The 17,759-nt window shown below is 40.7% G+C and overlaps 1 protein-coding gene across 2 annotated transcripts in view; it reads left to right on the top strand.

Moving 5' to 3' along the window:
- mdga2a (MAM domain containing glycosylphosphatidylinositol anchor 2a) overlaps positions 1-13,460 on the top strand; it is a 153,893-nt gene extending 140,433 nt beyond the window's left edge. The window contains exons 14-18 of one of the 2 annotated variants that reach the window (XM_030719301.1): positions 6,378-6,542; positions 6,631-6,761; positions 7,367-7,466; positions 8,010-8,094; positions 12,884-13,460. In XM_030719301.1, the coding sequence (XP_030575161.1) occupies positions 6,378-6,542; positions 6,631-6,761; positions 7,367-7,466; positions 8,010-8,094; positions 12,884-12,887 (485 nt within the window). In that variant the 3' untranslated portion in view covers positions 12,888-13,460. Of the gene's footprint in view, positions 1-6,377; positions 6,543-6,630; positions 6,762-7,366; positions 7,467-8,009; positions 8,689-12,883 lie in introns of those variants that run through there. The other variant, XM_030719302.1, reaches the window with a different exon arrangement.
- Positions 13,461-17,759: the final 4,299 nt, after the last annotated feature.

Genomic DNA, 17,759 nt, shown 5'->3' with positions numbered 1-17,759 from the left:
CTGAAATCTGTGCAACATTCTTCCTCCTCTAACTTCCACCATTTAATCCTTGCCTCTGCCTTCACTCACTTTCTCTTCTTGATGTCCAAAACCATCCTACAGACTACCATCTGATGCTGTCTACTTACATTCTCCCCTACCTTGCAGTCTCCTATCACTTTCAAATTGCACCTTATGCATAAGATTTAGCCTACCCATGTGCACTTTTCTCCACTCTTTGGTCACCCTATGCTCATCTGCTGGATCCTTCAAACAGATCAGTCACAGAGGAGAAAACCATGTATTTTGAGTGGACATAGAGCTTTGGGGTATTTGGCCACTTTGGGTTGGTTGGTTTGCTGGTTTCTGATCTGTTTGGATCTGACCTGTTTGTGCCCAGCCCCCACTCCTTTTTTTTTTTTTAAATTTATGTAAGCATATTGAATTCAGGTATCAGGTTTGTTTTGTTTTGTTTTCTTGCCATTGCTTCCAAATCTCACCTGAAGTGACACTCTGAGTTCAGAGTTTTGTATGTTCACTCTCCACCACATCTTCTCCCTGGTAACAGCACTGCAGTTCATACATTTAGAGCCTCATTGAAATTTTGCCAGCCAGAGATTATTTTGTTGTCACACCACATAACTGGGAGAGCACTTTAGTCATATTGTATTACCAGCTGGGAGAGCTGGAGGTGTTTATAAGGAAGCCTTGCTGTCAAAGTCACCTGTGAATCTCGATAAATGTGCTGGCGATCTCCAAACCTGAACACTTGTGTCCTGTAGCAATTTGTTGGCAGAGAAAAAGCAACACAGCAAAAATACGGACTGTAAGTCACAACCTGTCATTGCCAAAGCTGCTTCAGGAGGGAAGAAGCTAACTAATGTAATGTGATTGGTTGTCAACACCTGGACATCAGACTCTACCCTGAGGTAGAGGGACAACATCACTGAGAGAAAAATACACTTGCAGAAAATCCAAAGAGCTGGAGAAGCAGGGAAATCCCAAACCCAGAGCTCCTCATAAGTCTTTAGAAATATAGATTTGTGGATTGTAATGTCCTGAAACAGCTGCTCACTTTAGTGGGGAAGAGTGCATTTGCTGACAGACTGTTCTCAGTGTTGGATTACTCCACATCTGGTGATGTAGTAAGTTGAGGCAGCTGAACAGTGTGTGTGAGGCTAAATCAAAATGAACTACAGTGTGTGTTTTCTTAATGATAAAAGAACATGTCAGCCAGTGTGTTTAAATAGTTTTTAGAAAACAATAAAGCTCTGTGGCACAGAGAAATAAGATACTTGTTTCAAATAGGACCGTTTGATTGATCCATCCATTTTCTTCCACTTATTTAATGCAGGGTTGCTGGGGGATCGGAGCCTATTCCAGTTGATTGTAACATGAAATCAAAACACTATCAGCTTCATGTATAAAATTACAGTTTTCAAATAATATCTTAGTTTGACTCATAAATGAAATGAAAACAAGTCACAGCTGTTAACCTTTGTTATAAAAAGAAGCATGAAACCCCTGAAAACAATTTGCATGTAAAACACCCGGACTGGAAATGATGAAACTCCCCATAGAGCTAAATGACTAATCAGGAGAATAAAACTCAAAATTATGAGATATAAATTCAGTATTGAATAAAAGTGACTTTAAAAGTCAAATATTCTAAATTAAGTCAAATATCTGACACAACTAACTTAATAATTTCATATGGAGTGGATACACATGGGCTTATGAATTTGCTATTCATTTATATTTTTAAGGTAATCTAAAATAGGAAAATAAACACTTGATTTAGTCCTGATTTGGGAAATTCTTTTGTTACAACAGTTATTAAAAGTTAAATCACAATAAATTAAGTTATACAGCAAACATAACAAATAGCTTGACATCAGTAGAATGGTATGTAGCTTAATGAATACAATACAATACACAGTACTGGGCAAAAGTTTTGAGCCTGCACCAATGCCTCCACAGGCTTGTTGTGTTCCTCCAACTCCTCTAAACATTTATGTGGACAAACAGTTTAGAGTTATCCAGAGATTTCACAAAATATCAAGCTCATATTTTCATTTGTAATGAAACATGTTTTATTAAACTTATAATGAATACAAAATAGAAGTATCTTAACTAGTGGTCCTAGACTTTTGGATCCCACTGTGTATACACTTCAAGAAGCTTTATCAGCAGCGAGTGGTTTTGTCCTCCTTTCTGCTCACAAGTACAATAAAATTTGTTGTAAACATTTAGATTTACATGCATTAGGTACTCACATCCTGCTCGCTCAGATTTGAAAGGTTTAAATAAAACGTTCCTGGCAAAAGTTGGCAGCCTAAAGTGGATTAACAGTACAACATGGAAAAATAAAAATAGCTCATGTGTGCTCAGAGTTTAATCCCAGAGTAAACAAAGGTTAAAATAACTGCAGGCATTTCAGCTGACATGTGACAGCGGCTGTTTGTTGTTTATCTCCTTTTCGTTTTCTCCAAGAAAATCTCTTCCTTTTCTGTGGCTCGTTTCCTTTGGAAGATCTCACTCTGCAGAAGAATCTCATTAAAACGAGCCTCGGGGTAAACTCTGTAAACACGGCCGTGCGTCTCCACACTCGTGTACAGTTTAATTTGTTCGGATTGTTTCCGTGCTGGATGAGCTCGAGGTGGATTTGCTTGCACTGCTGTTCCTGCAGCACTTTGCAGGACTGTGACATTAGTTTTTACAGTTCCTGCCTCAAGGACAAACCCATGCAGATCAATGGGAAGGAAGGCACGGCAAGGTTATAGGTTCAATTCCCTGTACAGCTGCAGAGGTCAAAGGCAATTCCCTGGAGAGTTTTGCCCTTCGGCACTAATTTTCTTTAACTGCTGTTTCTTTATTTTTGTATTATTCAAATGATTCTTCCAGAAGAGGAATGAGACGAGCTGTTTAAAGCACTTTGAGTGCTCGAGTAGAAAAGCGCTATATAAGAAGCAGTCCGTTTAGTGTAAGAGTTTTAATCAGAATCAGAATCAGAATCAGAATCAGAAGGTTTTTATTGCCATATGGGTGAACAGGTTCACAGCATTAGGAAATTGCTGCGGTACTTCGTGCTTACAGAAAAAAAAAAACAAATAAGTATAAAAACTATAAGACAATATACAAGTATACAAATTGCAAATATACAGAGATATTAGAGCTATAACTATAGCACAATATTACAAAATTACAAAATATACAGTGCAGAGACTAATTAAAAGATAGAAGAATGTAGACTATATTCCACTAATATGTACATCAGTGCAATCAGACAGGTGCATAGACATAGGGTCATCAGCGTTTGTGGAGGGTGGTGGTAACAGTCTTAGGGTTATTGTTCATGAGTCCAACAGCAGAGGGGAAGAAACTGTTCTTATGGCGGGAGGTTCTGGTCCGTATGGACCGTAGCCTCCTGCCTGAGGGGAGAGGGTCAAAAAGTCTGTGCCCAGGGTGAGAGTGGTCGGCTGTGATCCGACCTGCACGCCCCAGTGTCCTGGAGGTGTACAGGTCCTGGAGAGATGGGAGGTTACAGCCAATCACCTTCTCAGCAGAGTGCACAACGCGCTGTAGTCTCTGTTTGTCCCTAGTGGTGGCTCCAGTGTACCACACAGTGATGGAGGAGGTAAGGATGGACTCAATGATGGCAGTATAGAACTGCACCATGGTCCTTGCTGGCAAGTTGAATTTCTTCAACTGCCGCAGGAAGTACATCCTCTGCTGGGCCTTTTTGATGACAGAGGTGATGGTGGGCTCCCACTTGAGGTCCTGGGTGATGGTAGTTCCCAGGAAGCGAAAAGAGTCCACTGTGGTGATGGGGGTGTCAGTCAGGATGATGGAGGGTAGAGGGGCTGTGTGCTTCCTAAAGTCCACTATAATCTCCACTGTCTTCTGGGCGTTCAGTACCAGGTTATTGTGGCTGCACCAGGACACCAGACGTTTGACCTCCATCCTGTAGGCCGACTCGTCCCCGTCTGAGATGAGTCCGATGAGAGTCATGTCGTCTGCAAACTTAATAAGCTTGACAGACTGGTGGTCAGAGGTGCAGCAGTTGGTATACAGGGAGAAGAGCAGAGGACAGAGGACACAGCCCTGAGGAGTGCCAGTGCTGATGGTCCGGGAGTCCGAGACATTCTTCCCCAGCCTCACGTGCTGCTTCCTGTTCATCAGGAAGTCAATGATCCACCTGCAGATGGGATCTGGCACGTTCATCTGGGACAGCTTGTCTTGGAGGAGATCAGGGATGATGGTGTTGAAGGCAGAGCTGAAGTCCACAAACAGGATCCTGCCGTAGGTTCCCTGGGAGTCCAGATGCTGTAGGATGAAGTGCAGAGTCAGGTTGATGGCGTCGTCCACAGACCTGTTGGCTCTGTAGGCAAACTGCAGGGGGTCCAGAAGGGGGGCTGTGAGGGACTTGAGGTGGGACAGCACCAGACGCTCAAATGACTTCATGACCACAGAAGTCAGTGCCACAGGTCTGTAGTCATTTAGTCCAGTGATCCTTGGCTTCTTGGGGACAGGAACAATGGTAGCGGTTTTAAAGCAGACAGGCACGTGGCAAGCCTCCAGTGAGGAGTTGAAGATGTTCGTGAACAATGGGGCAAGCTCGTTAGCACAGTGTCTCAGTGTGGCAGGTGAGACACCATCTGGACCTGGAGCTTTGCGAGCTTTGACACTCCTGAACTGCTTTAGCACCTGGTCCTCCTGAATACAAAAGACTGTGGGGGTGGGGGAGGAGGGGGACTCTGGGGTGGGAGTCCTTGATGATGTGGGCTTCTCTGAGGTGTGGGGAGTGGGGGAGGTTGGGGGGTGAATATTTGTGTTGGCTGTATTGTAGTTGGGACTGGTGGAGGTGTGAAGGCTGCTGAACTGACCATCAAAACGACAATAGAACTCGTTCAGTCTATTTGCAGTTTGTAGGTCGTCTGTGGCGTGGGGGGTTTTAGGCTTGTAGTTGGTAATCTGCCTAAAGCTTTTCCATACAGAGGCCGCGTCGTTCTCTGAGATCTGCTGCTGTATATTCTCAGAGTGATGTGATCTAGCAGTGGCCACTTCCTTGCTAAACCTGTACTTGGCCTCTTTGTAGCAGTCTTTGTCCCCACTTTTAAAAGCCTCCCTCTTCTCTATCCACGGCTGCTTCAGTTTGGGAGTAAACCAGGGTTTGTCACTGTTATAACTCACCCTGGTGCGTGATGGCACAATGCTGTCCTCGCAGAAGTGGATATACGAGGTTACAGTGTCCGTGTAGTCATCCAGACTGTCACAGGCAGCCCTCATTGAGTCCCAGTCTGTAGTTTCGAAGCATGTGCGGAGCTCCTCCACAGCCTCACGGGTCCACTGCTTTGTTGTCCTCACCACAGGTTTTGAGAGCTTCAGCCTCTGTCTGTACGCGGGGATCAGGTGGATCATGTCGTGGTCAGAGAGGCCGAGTGCAGCGCGGGGCACTGCGTGATAAGCCCCGCTTATCGTGCTGTAGCAGTGGTCTAGTGTCTTCTCCTCTCTGGTCGGACATGTGATATATTGTTTATATTTGGGAAGTTCCTGTCTCAGGCTGGCTTTATTAAAGTCCCCAAGTACGATGATAAGAGAGTCCGGGTATGTCCGCTCCATGCACAGAATCTGCTCTGTGAGCGCGCACTGGGCCTCGTGCACGTCCGCGTCCGGCGGGATGTAAACAGCAGCCAGTATGAATGAAGCGAACTCCCGCGGAGAGTAGAACGGTTTACAGTGAATGAAAAGATATTCCAGTGAGGGAGAGCAGTGCTTAGCAATCTCTGTCACATCCGTACACCAGCCACTGTTTATGTAGAAGCAGACTCCTCCACCTGTAGCCTTGCCGGAAAGCGCAGCTTGCCGGTCTGCGCGGAGGAGATGAAATCCCTCCAACTGGAGCGCGCAGTCCGGTATCTCCTCACACAGCCATGACTCCGTGAAGCATAACACACAGGATATGGAAAAGTCTCTATTCATGCTCCTCATCAGTGTCAGTTCGTCCATTTTGTTCCTAAGTGAACGCACGTTGGAGAGGAAAATCCCAGGTAAGGCTGTGCGTAATCCACGTCTCCTTAGCCTCACAAGGACACCAGCGCGCTTCCCTCTCTTTCGGCGTCTCACTTTCTGGGCCAGAGTGTGTAATAAATCCGCCGCAGATGCGACAAAAACAGGAAATAAATCCGAAGGTGTTGTGGACCTAATGTTGAAAAGCTCTTCTCTGGTGTAAGAATACCCAGAAGAGTGTCCAGACACAGAAATAACGCACAAAAACAAACAAAACAGAGCGCACCGAAGTACCAGGGCATCCATTCGCGCGATGATCATTCAATCATCAATCATTCTAAGCCCTCGACCTGACCTCTGACCCGGCCTGTGTTGTTGTGATCTGTCAGGTTTCTACATGTACATAGAGACGTCGAGGCCAAGGCTGGAGGGCGACATGGCCCGACTGCTGTCCCCAACATTCAACATGAACTCCAAGAGCTCCTCCTCGTCTGTCAGCAACAACCCCACCTACTGCTTTGCTTTCTATTATCACATGTATGGGAAACACATAGGTGAGAGTGAAGTAGAAAACCACACGCCTCAAGTACAACATGTGATGAATTAAAATGACCTTAAACAGTGCTGCTTGATGTCTTGCAGGTGCTCTGAACATTTTCCTGCGTCAGAAGGGTCAGTCGGTGACAGATACCTTGGTCTGGAGCCTCACTGGTAACCAAGGAGACCGCTGGCGTCAAGGCAAGGTCAACATCCACCCAACCACAGCCTTTCAGGTACAGACCACACCAACATGACAACACCCAGCTTACTATAGACCATACGACTTTCTTAGAGACCATCCCTGCTCTGTCACAAGCAACACCAACTGCACAGGGTGGCTGTGGCTCAGGAGGTAAAGGTCTCGTAAGGTCTCAGAAGGTTTGGTGATTTGATCCCTGGCTGCTCCAGTCTGCGTGTCAAAGTGTCCTTGGGCAAGATAATGAACCTTGTGTTGGTGTTGTGTGTGAATGTTAGATAGAAAGCCTTTAGATGTATGTAAGTGCTTGTGTGAATGAGACATGCCGTATAAGGTGCTTCTTTACACAGATGAGTTTTATTTAAACACTGACAGAGTAAATGATTCAGAACTGACAGTCTGTTACCTCACTAACTCACTCAGAGTTTAAGTCTTTCTAGAACATAAAATCTGGAGTTTTCCTCATCTCAGGGTTAACAAACTCAGAGTTGTTATCCTGGAATAGGGCCCTGACCACATGGCGCATACTGCGAGCAGTATCTACCCACTGTACTATAAACGCCCAGTTTTCTAGAAGGCTCACCTACAGTTACTTCCTCACAAAACACACCCCAGGCTTCCTTTCACTCTGTGTCTCTGCAGATGGTGATAGAGGGAGTCCGAGGCTCTGGTATTGAGGGAGATATTGCTATCGATGATGTCACCATTGAGGAGGGAGAATGTAAAGACCCCCCTCCCAACAGTGAGTATGATTACAGCGTCGAAATGCTAAACACTTTCTTTATTAGTTTACTCTCATAAAGAGTTGTGAGCACATACCCCTTTTTTATTTTTGTGAAACTTTTATTTATGTTATTAGCGGCCACTTAAAAACTCTAATTCATCCTTAATTTTCCAGGGAAAACACACCAAAAACTTTTTTTTTCAATATCTTCACGACTTTTAGTGGTTCAGTTGATTAATATGCTTCAAGCTTCACCCTCCTTTTTGAATTTAAGCTAAGTTTAACCAAATTGGACAGAAAATGGACAAAAGAACATGAAGCAAGCTGGATTAAAAGTCCACATTTTGAATCTGTTACATCTTTAAATGATTTTCTTAGATTTCTGATGTAACGTGGCGCGTGTAACATGCTTTCGCACAAAGATCCTGCAGCTGCCGCTTAGTTCACACAGTTTAAATGTTCAGTTTGATTTTAAATGTGATTTAAATGTTGCTGCCACAGCATTTCCTCCTGTCATTCATCCACGTGTGCTCTGTTTCTTTCTCTCTTTTTTCTGCACAGATCTGAGGTCACTTGCTCCACCCTCATCGCCACATATATGGCAGCTCTGCGTCACTCTGATTCTGGCTCTGATTGGCCAGCAGAGGTGACCCCTCCCTCTCTCTTGGACATCTCAACCTTTGACTCTTTGCCCACCTATTCCTCTTCCATCATTCCCAGCATTTAACCCCCCTTCATCCCTCTACTACCAAAGATATAGGCAGAGCCAAGATGGCTAATGCAAGAGGTCATATGATGATTTGGAAAAATGAGAGCTGAGGTTTAAAGTATCAGTTTTATTTCAATGAGCTCCTCTTCTTCTCTCTCACTTCACAGTAATCTGTTTTAGACAGATATTAGCTGAGCTGAGCTTAGAGACTGGAAGCAGGGGGAAACTGCTAGCCTGCTGCAGCTCCATTAGAAGAGAATTTTTTAAAAATCCACCTTTAAACAACAGCAATACTGTCTGGATACACACCATATTTCTCTATTTGTACCATTAAAAGCATGCATTTGTATATAAGACAGCTTTATTTAGAATTAAATTATACAGGGAATGATGTGATCTGCTGCTCGAGGGTCGTTTGTTTATCTTCCTGTCGACTGCTGGACTTTCTTTGTTTTGTTCAACTTAGATGAGCTACACGCTTTATTTTTCTGTGGTTTTCTTATGTGTCTTCCATGCAGACGCAGTAGGGGGGGCCTTTTATTCCCCAAAGACATTCCTCAGGTCGCCTTTATTACAGGTGTAGCTTTTGTTTTTATTACAGCTTTATTTCAAAGCAGCTTTTTTTTTCTTATTGGGGGCTTTTGATGCTCTGCAGATGAAGCTGTATGTGTGGCTGCTGATGAGGAAAAGGAATTAGTTTTAGTGTCATTTATTAGATAATTTCAAAGCAGAACCAGAGCATCAAAATTACACTAACATTTATATGAGTCCGATTGAATCTTTATTTTTGGCACTTTTATGAATTTAACCATGGATCCATATGACAGGTAACATTCTGCATGATGGTAATTTTATAGGCAGTTCAAACTCTGAATCATGTCCCCATCCTGCCAGCAGGCCCTGGTTATTAGTGCCAGTCCAACATTATAAACATAAGTAGTTTTCCAGCACAAATGTCAGACATGTGAAGCCAGAAGCTCTGAGAAGCACTCCTGGAAAATGTTGGCATTCAGCTCCAGCGAGCACGTGTGCAGAAGAAGAAAGAGTAACCAAAAAGGCAGATTAAAAAAAACCTTCTTTTGGCTGCTCCCTTATTAACAAGGGTTCTCCACAGCAAATTCAATTCAATTTTATTCATAAAGCCTCGAGCCAACCAGTCCTAATATTTGATTTGACAGAGGTGTATTTATTTAACATCAGACGCCCTTCCTGACACAACCTTACCAGGAATGTGTTTCCTCCTGCTCTTGAATCAGGGATCTTTCACATGTGAGGTCATTTTAACCACGACACTGTGGAGTAACCAACAAATAACACACTCTGAAAGGCTTCAGTTTGTCCTGGATCAGTTGTCCATCCACTCAGCTGCAAAACATTTGTGCATTAACTTGGCTACAGTCGCCACAAGTCTGTGACTGTGATTTATGATTGATGATACGTGAGTTGGATGTGATATGCATCCATCTATAACATATAGCAGCTCTGTGCAAGACAGTAGAAATATGAAATGCATCATTCGGGCCTGAGAGGGGATAAATACAGCTCTGGCATCTTTAAATGACTGTGATATTTTATAAATGTTTCTATACAGCAACAGTATGATTATATGTGCTCTTCTGTTGATAGGTATATAATAGGAATATTGCATTTGAGAGTTAATGTGCAGGAAAGTCGTTAAAAGCACATTACTGAAAGTGGCAATCTAGGAAAAGGGAAAACATCTTAATAGTGGTAGCTAAAAAGAAATAACTAAAGTTAAAGCACGCATCTAAACACATTGCAACACACCCGCTAAAATGACCCACATCCACTAAAATGCTGCCCGTGGTTATATGTGTGGAGTTTTCCTTAAAATTAGCAGAGTAATTGCAAAATGTACCTTAAAAGTAGGAATAGCTACTCTTCAGTCAACCACAGAACAGATACTTTATTCAGTCTTCACTGCCAACATCACAGTCTGTTGTTCTGTTTTTACACAAGCCCTGAGAGCTTGCAAAACACAGGTAACCTACAGCTTAGTACTGCCCCTGAATGCCTCCTGCCCTGGAGTTTTCATGTGGATAGACAGAGTCTGCCATCAACCATATGCAGCTTTATGTCTCTGTTTCCAGTCTGAGATCCAGTTTTCTACAGTGAAGCTCTTTAAACTTTCAGGCACCAAGATCAGTGTTAGAAGAGAGGAAAGTCGCAGCTTGAATGTCAACCTTCCTCCCTGTCCCACCTGTTCCACTCATTTTCCACGTTCCCATTAATCCATTCTCCCCCTGAGCACATCAGCAGTACTGTACTGTGAGATGGACCGGCAAATAGTTGTCTCTCTCTCTCTCTTTTATATATATATATATATATATATATATAATTTTTTATTTTTTTTGGAGGGCGGGTGGACCAAGCAAATGGCATTTTAAAAACAAAGTAGTTTCAGAGCCTACTTTGACATCTGTCTGTCTGTGGCAGTCCGAGGAGGAGAGGTCAGCATCTGCCATCAAGTGCCTTCAGATTCACAGAGGGAAAGTTGGCTGGGCCAGGGGCTGCCAGCCTTTGTCACAGAAGCAAAGAATCAAACATCTTTCTGTCTTAATGACTGGAGTGAACATAAAACATCCTCCGGTTTGATTATGCAGAGAAACAGTTTCTTTCTTTTTCTTTTCTTGGAGATGAAAATATTGGATTTTGAGCAAACGTAAGCCATGTTGAATGGCATTTTTTAAAAAAAGGCACCAACAAAGAAGCCATGGACAAGGAAACTGACTCTGGATACAGGACAGGACAGGACATCTGATTTATTTAAGTACTTAACTAAAAGAACAATCGTCACCTAACGATATGCTACTTGTGTTGGACAGTTTTCATCCCTAATCCAACGGGATTCCAGCGTTGGTGTTTCGAAACCATTTTAGTATTCCAAAATAAGAGTTTCCTGAAGGAGCCGAAGACTTTGCTACCTGAGACCATCAGTTACCTTAAACTACAAAATTATCTAAAGATTTTGAACAAATGAAAGAAGAAAAACCTGTAAAATCAAATCCTATATTGTTCATATGATAGTATAAAAATGGTGTTGGGGGAGGAGAGGGTGTTTACACCTCTCAGCTCTTAACCATCTGTTTTTATTTTGTTGGTTTTAACAGGTGTGGGGGTTTTAACTGAATTTTTGTTTTGGGTTTCAAGATTTTTATTGAATCTATAAAAAATATTAAAGAAAATTTTAAACTACAAAGCATTTTCTATCCTAAAAGAATTTGTCATCATGGTTTAACTGAAGTTCATGGTGATAAAATATTTCTAAGGATCTATTTAAAAAGCACAAAAGACGTTTATTTAACAGAATCAACACATGTACAACACATCTGCACACCTACATGGAAATTTGTGGATTCATCGCCTCTGCGTTATATATTGTATGGAAGCCCATTTCTGCCAGGAAAATGGTTACAAAATTAGCATGATAAAACACTGAAATGCTTATAATTTGTCATTTACAATTTTTTTTTTTTTTGTTACTTTTTTGACATCATAGGTTACTTACTTATCATCTCCTGATTATTCTGCTAAAGAACTGAAAAATAATGGATTACGAGTTAGCGTGATCTAACAAAAAAATAAAGAAAAGCCAAGTTTGTTCACTTTCTGCATGGGTATTATCTCTGTATTGTAAGTAGCAGTTTTGGTTTAAATTCATCAGAGGTCATAATTTTGACTCATTAGACCCCGGCTTAACCCTTTAACACCGAGCGTGTTGTCACTGAGACGATGTGTTTCTGCAACAGTGCAGTGGAATTAGCCTAATAACCACATGTTGGCTGTGAAGTGCAATTTCTCAGCTTTCAGAAACCATTTGGGTTTTTCCGATAGGACAAACTGTCGCTTGATTACTGTAATGCAAAGTGCATTTGTGCAAGCGTGTCCGCGATGATAGCTCAGTGTTAGAGTTCATTTTTTTTAAAAGTACGAATTTTATTTCAAAAAGTGGTCCTTTCCTACTTGTTTCTATAATTTGGCTTAATTTTCCATTTTGAGTTTAAATTATGCATTTTGGTTTATACTTTTTGAGTTTCTAAAGTGTTTTTTTTTTGTTGTTTTATTTTTTAAGGGCTGTCTTAATTTTTGATTTGAAAAACACACTCATATTGCTTTCAAATTTTATTTAAAAAGTCATTTTAATTTTAATTTTTTAGATTTTTACTGTGGCATTACTGACATGCAAAGTATTTTGATTTGCTTTCACAACTTTGACTTTTTTTTGGCTTCTGTACATCAGCTGGAACTCATCCTGCCACAGATGTAGCAACACATCAGAAAAAATCCTTCTTAAAAAAATTAATTTAAATAAATAATGAGAGCACGCTTTGAATGTATATGACAAATGAAAAATTTTCTGAATGGATCAGGATATGTGTAGGGAAATTTTTTGGTCAAACAAAAATGGGTTCATTGTCCTTAATCATTTAATTTAATAATAAAAGATGCAAGTTTTTTCAGTACACAAAAGTGATAAAGCTGCAAGAAAGAGCGAGAGAGCCTTATTTCCATCCTAGCCACTGTTCCTCACGCTGTTACTGTGTGAGTGTGTCACACTGTTATTGAACTTGGACCAGAAGCTAGCAGAGGATCCACAAGACGAATGCTTCCCCCGGATAAATGTAATTTTTCTTCAGTGTTTTGTTGATTTCTTTTTCTCCCTGTGGTGACTCTTTTCTTCTTTCTGTGTGTTTTTCCACTGCAGCTGATGATCAGATTATTATTTCAGCCCCTCTGGGTATCAGTTTTTCCTCTACTGCATCATAATCACATTAACTCGAAATGATTGGTTGCCACTGAAGAACACCACTGGGTTTATGTATTTGTTTTCCACATATATTGAACACTGTTCATATTCCCTATTCCGCAAATTTTTTACAGAAAGAGGCCTCATTTAATCAAAAAGAGATCAGTTTATATAAATATATATATATTATTATGTTATACTTTAATTTACACTTTGAAAGAAAATTTCTAGACAGCTTGGACAAGAAAAAAGTTACACTTACACATGATTGAAAAAAAATATCAAGTTTTGACATACATGTCAAATGTTTTCTGTCGCCATCACATTTTTACCTTATGATATAGCAATACTTCAATAAACATGGACAAATGACTTAGTCTGTACAGGAATATCATCCATTTAAATGTATTTGAAATGCATTACAGATGACAGGGAGAACATGGAGACTGTTGTGAAACAAGACTTGCAACAGTGAACAATTATGACAAGTCACAAAACATAATACTTTTTGTGATTTGACACTGATTTATTGTCTCATTCTGGCTGAAATTGGACAAAATGCTTCAGTTTCTACTGATTTTAAACAGCTAATGCTTTGTTTGGGTGTGCTCCAAACTCTTTCTGAATTCTTCCGAGGACAATACAGGATATTCTTTTTCTGGAAATATTTCATAGTCATTGTGGTCCGAGACCTTCAACCCTTTCTGAGTTAATTTTATTTGAAAATGCAGAGTATAGAGCCTGTCAGCAGCCATATAGAACTGAAATATTCCAAGACTAAATTTTACTACATTAGTTACATTTAAGTAATATTTTTTCTGGCCTTTCTGTTCTTGAGGTTTATTAATGTTTTGCACCTTATGGTTATGACAGTTTCTATTTATTTTACAATTGGATAATATTATCCGTATCTCCTGAACAGGCTGAATTGATTTTTCTTAACCACTGAAGATCAGCCACCTTGTTTTATCAGGTGTTTTTGTGTTGGAAAGCTCACCGGTGAATTCCTTCTGTCTGATGTATCAAACTATTGATTTGCCCACTCTCCAATGGATTTGTTTTGTACTTGCAGCCTAAGGTTGGCCTGTTTCATTTTCATTGTGATCGCCTTTGACCATTTTAGGTTAACAGCGACAGCTGCATATTTTAAAGAAATAACAGAACAGCCCAAATCTGTCCAGGCTTTAAGGCTCAGTTATGTCTGAACCACTGAAAACAGGAGACTTGTCTATAAAATAATTGTAATTCACCAATGGTTATTGCAGTAGCTTTGTTAAAGCTAAATGTTTCAATGCTCATGCTTTAACTGTAACAGCAAAAATGCTTGGGCAGGCGGATAAAGATTTTTGATGAAAAAAAAAAAACAGCTTTGGGTTCACTTTAATCATAGCAGCTCATGTGCACATTAAAACAGCAACTCAGAGCGTACGCTGTATGAGACCCACGTAGACAATAAAGGACTCGATGTAGCGGTCCAACTTTTATCCCCTCCTCTCCTTCGGACTTGATTTTTTTGGTCCAGGTTCAAGCCCAGATTCTCCAGAACTGTGGGCAAATGAACAAAGCCTTGATTCACACTAATCCACACTCCACCCTGCAGAATGTTTTAGATCCATTTAGGTTGAATTTTGGCTTGGCCTCAGCTGAAGTCTGACTGAAGATATAATTTTCTGATCTATTTCCACATGAACATGGATGTCACCAAGGCTACAGTATGCAATTAAGTTGGGAAACCCTGCACACTGGTTTATCTTATATGAAGACGATATAGCATTGTTTCTATCCAGTTTGGTGCAATCCATACAAAGTATTTGAAATGTTATTAAAACATTGATCTCTGTGCCAGTATAACTCACTGGGTAGAGCAGACAACCCTTATGCTGTAAGGCTATTGCAGAGGCCTAACCCTAACCCTCCCAGCTTTCCTCTCCACTGTTCTATCATAATAAAGGCTAAAAAAAGCCCCTGAAAATCTTTGGGCAATTATATAAAGTAAATGAAACCAATACAACTTCATGTTTTAAGTACCTATGTAATCATAATACTTTAATAATACATTACAATATGGCAAATATTTTTAAAAAGACAATGCAAGTAGAGTGGTCATGATAATATTACTGGACATTATTAAATATTTTACAAAGGAGAAGCATAATTTAAATGAATCAGTCTCACAATTATAAGCCATTCAGCAGATAAAAGAACGTCAAATATGATACTCCAAATAAAATAAAATAAGACAAAAATAGCCACAAAAAGAAAAAAACACAAAACACCAGAACTTAAAATAATTTTCAGCCAATCTAAAAACTTTTTTTTTTTTTTTTTTTTTTTTTTTTACTTTAGAGATTTTACTTCCTCACAAATTGGTCACATTCTAAAACTCAGGCAGCGTGTAGGCAATTAACCTCAGGCTCTGATACCACATGACACCACTTTGTTTTTAAACCTCACTTTACATTTCAAATAATGTAACACATGATATCCCAGCTGCTCAAAGCTTCTACTGTCAACTTTGCAGGGGCGGGGGGAGCATGTCCTCATTTATTTCCTCAGAGGTCGGCTTTTTTTTGACCGTGCTGTTCATGTTTGACTTTTTGGAAGAGGGATGGGCAATAAAGTTAAGGTTTTAAAAGCTGCCAAGACTCTGTGGACATGTGAAGAAAGATATTTTTATAACTGATTATTTTCTGCAGTACATTCTTAAATCAGCTGGACTAAGTGATGCTACACTGCATACTGGTTATTATTATTAGTAGTATTATTATTATTATGATGATACAAATAAATACACTCCAAATGTAACTTTTAACAGTGTTCTGTTGTGTGTGTTCATTGCTTCATCTTGCACATACTCCCATCACATACAGCAGTGACCGTAAATGCTGGAGATGAGAGTCGATGCCTGTGTGGTTTCTGCTGACTGCTTGCCCCGTTTGATTTCAGTCTGGAAAATGGAAAGGAAGAAAATGTAATTTCCATCATTTGAATAGAAAGATTGACAGCATAAAATGAAGCCTAGTAATGAGAGTTTTTAGCAAGCAAAGGGGGAGCTGAATGAGAAGCTTTCACCATCTGGATGGAAATGACAGATTTCAACCAGACCTGAAATGTTTTTACTGAATCGAGTGACGTCCCTGCAGGATAAAAATGACAGCGTTGAATTAGACATATAAACATTTTAGACATGTTTTCCTAAATTCATCCTGATGTGAATGTGTGGACATCTAGATATGCGGATGTGTAATATCAAGACTTTTTTTTAAATCGGGGTTTTTTTGGAGATAAAATCTTCTGTTTTGGTTCAGAAGCTTCACCCATTGTCGTGCTGCTGCTACTCTGGATGTATATAGTATGCTTGTTCACTCGTAACTTGTAGTTACTTTTAGGTGCCCTCTCTGACCTGGGCCTGTACAGTAATTACCTGCAATGTGACCATCTTCAGTACTCAGACTGCAGCAACGGTCATGTTTACCCAGCCTTCATTTACTTAATCCAGCCTCAGCAGCCTTACAGCCATCATTCATCCTCCTTCAGCTGATTTCCAGTTGCAGGCCTGACACGTGTTTAGCAGCTCAAAGTCAGGCTGGTCTAGCGTGGCTGTAAGTGGGTTTGTTAACTTCCTTCTGTTATGATTTAAACCAGTGATTTTCAGTGATTTGGTCCATTCAAAGGAGCATTTTATTTACAGTATATCTAAATAACAAACAAACATGTTGTAAATGTTTTCTGGTTCCTGTTGATCTTCCTCCTGGTGTTTCATAGTGTTGTCCTTGTCATTGTCTCTGCCTCCCTCTGTTGGTCTTGTGTCCCTCATTATCACTTGCTGTTTTATTTTGGTAATTCTTTTTTCTTGTGTACCTTCTGTTATTGTACTTCCTGTTGTCCTTTGTCTCTGTTGGGGACTTAATCTTGTTGACACTGAATAGATCTGCTCCAGAGTAGACTTTATGGTTGTGTTGCTGTGACAGTCAGTCCAAAAAGTGCTTTAGAGAAGCAAAAGACGCAGTTTTGACCTGGCTAACACATAAATCCATATATGGAGAATGGGCCTCTGACCTGACCTAACCCTGAACCCCTTTTGTTACAGTTCATCTGAAATTAGCGTGTTTAACTTCCTCCTGCTGCTTTTTTTTCTCTCTCTCTCTCCCATACTGTATGTGGCTTTCTTCATGAGCAGGTTCATCTGGAATTTGCCTTTTAGGCACTGCTCCTGGTTTTCTTGATGAACTCCTTTGTAGTTTTAGCAGTGTGTGTTTTGGGTCATTATCTTGCTGCATGATGAAGGATCTCCCAATCCGTTTGGTTGCATCTTTCTTTAAATTGACAGACAAAATGTTTCTGCAGACTTCTGAGTTCATTGTACCGCTGCCATCATCCGTGGCATCATCAATGAAGATTAATGAATGCATCCCAGAAGAAGCCCAAGCCATAACATTACCTCCACTGTGTTTCACAGATGAGCTTTGTTTGGGATCATGAGCAGATCCTTTCTTGCTCCAAACTTTAGCCTTTCCATCACATTGGTAAAGGCTCATCTTTGTCTCATCAGTCCATAAAACTTTCTCAGGCTTGTCTCTGCACTTGTTGGTAAATTCCAGCCTGGCCTTCCTGTTCTTCTTGCTAATTAGTGGTTTGCATCTTCTGGTGAAGCCTCTGTACTTTAGTTCATGAAGTCTTCTGCAAACAGTAGATTGTGATCCCTTCACTTCTGCCCTCTGGAGGTTGTAGCTGATGTCACTAACAGTTATATTAGGGTCTTTCTTTACAGCAGTTACAATGTTTCTGTCATCAACTGCTGTTGTTTTTTTTGTTCTACCTGAACAGCATCTGT

The sequence above is a fragment of the Archocentrus centrarchus genome, chromosome 22 (assembly GCF_007364275.1).
Source record: "Archocentrus centrarchus isolate MPI-CPG fArcCen1 chromosome 22, fArcCen1, whole genome shotgun sequence".
Lineage (NCBI taxonomy): Eukaryota > Metazoa > Chordata > Actinopteri > Cichliformes > Cichlidae > Archocentrus > Archocentrus centrarchus.
This window is presented reverse-complemented; position numbering and strand designations above follow the sequence as displayed.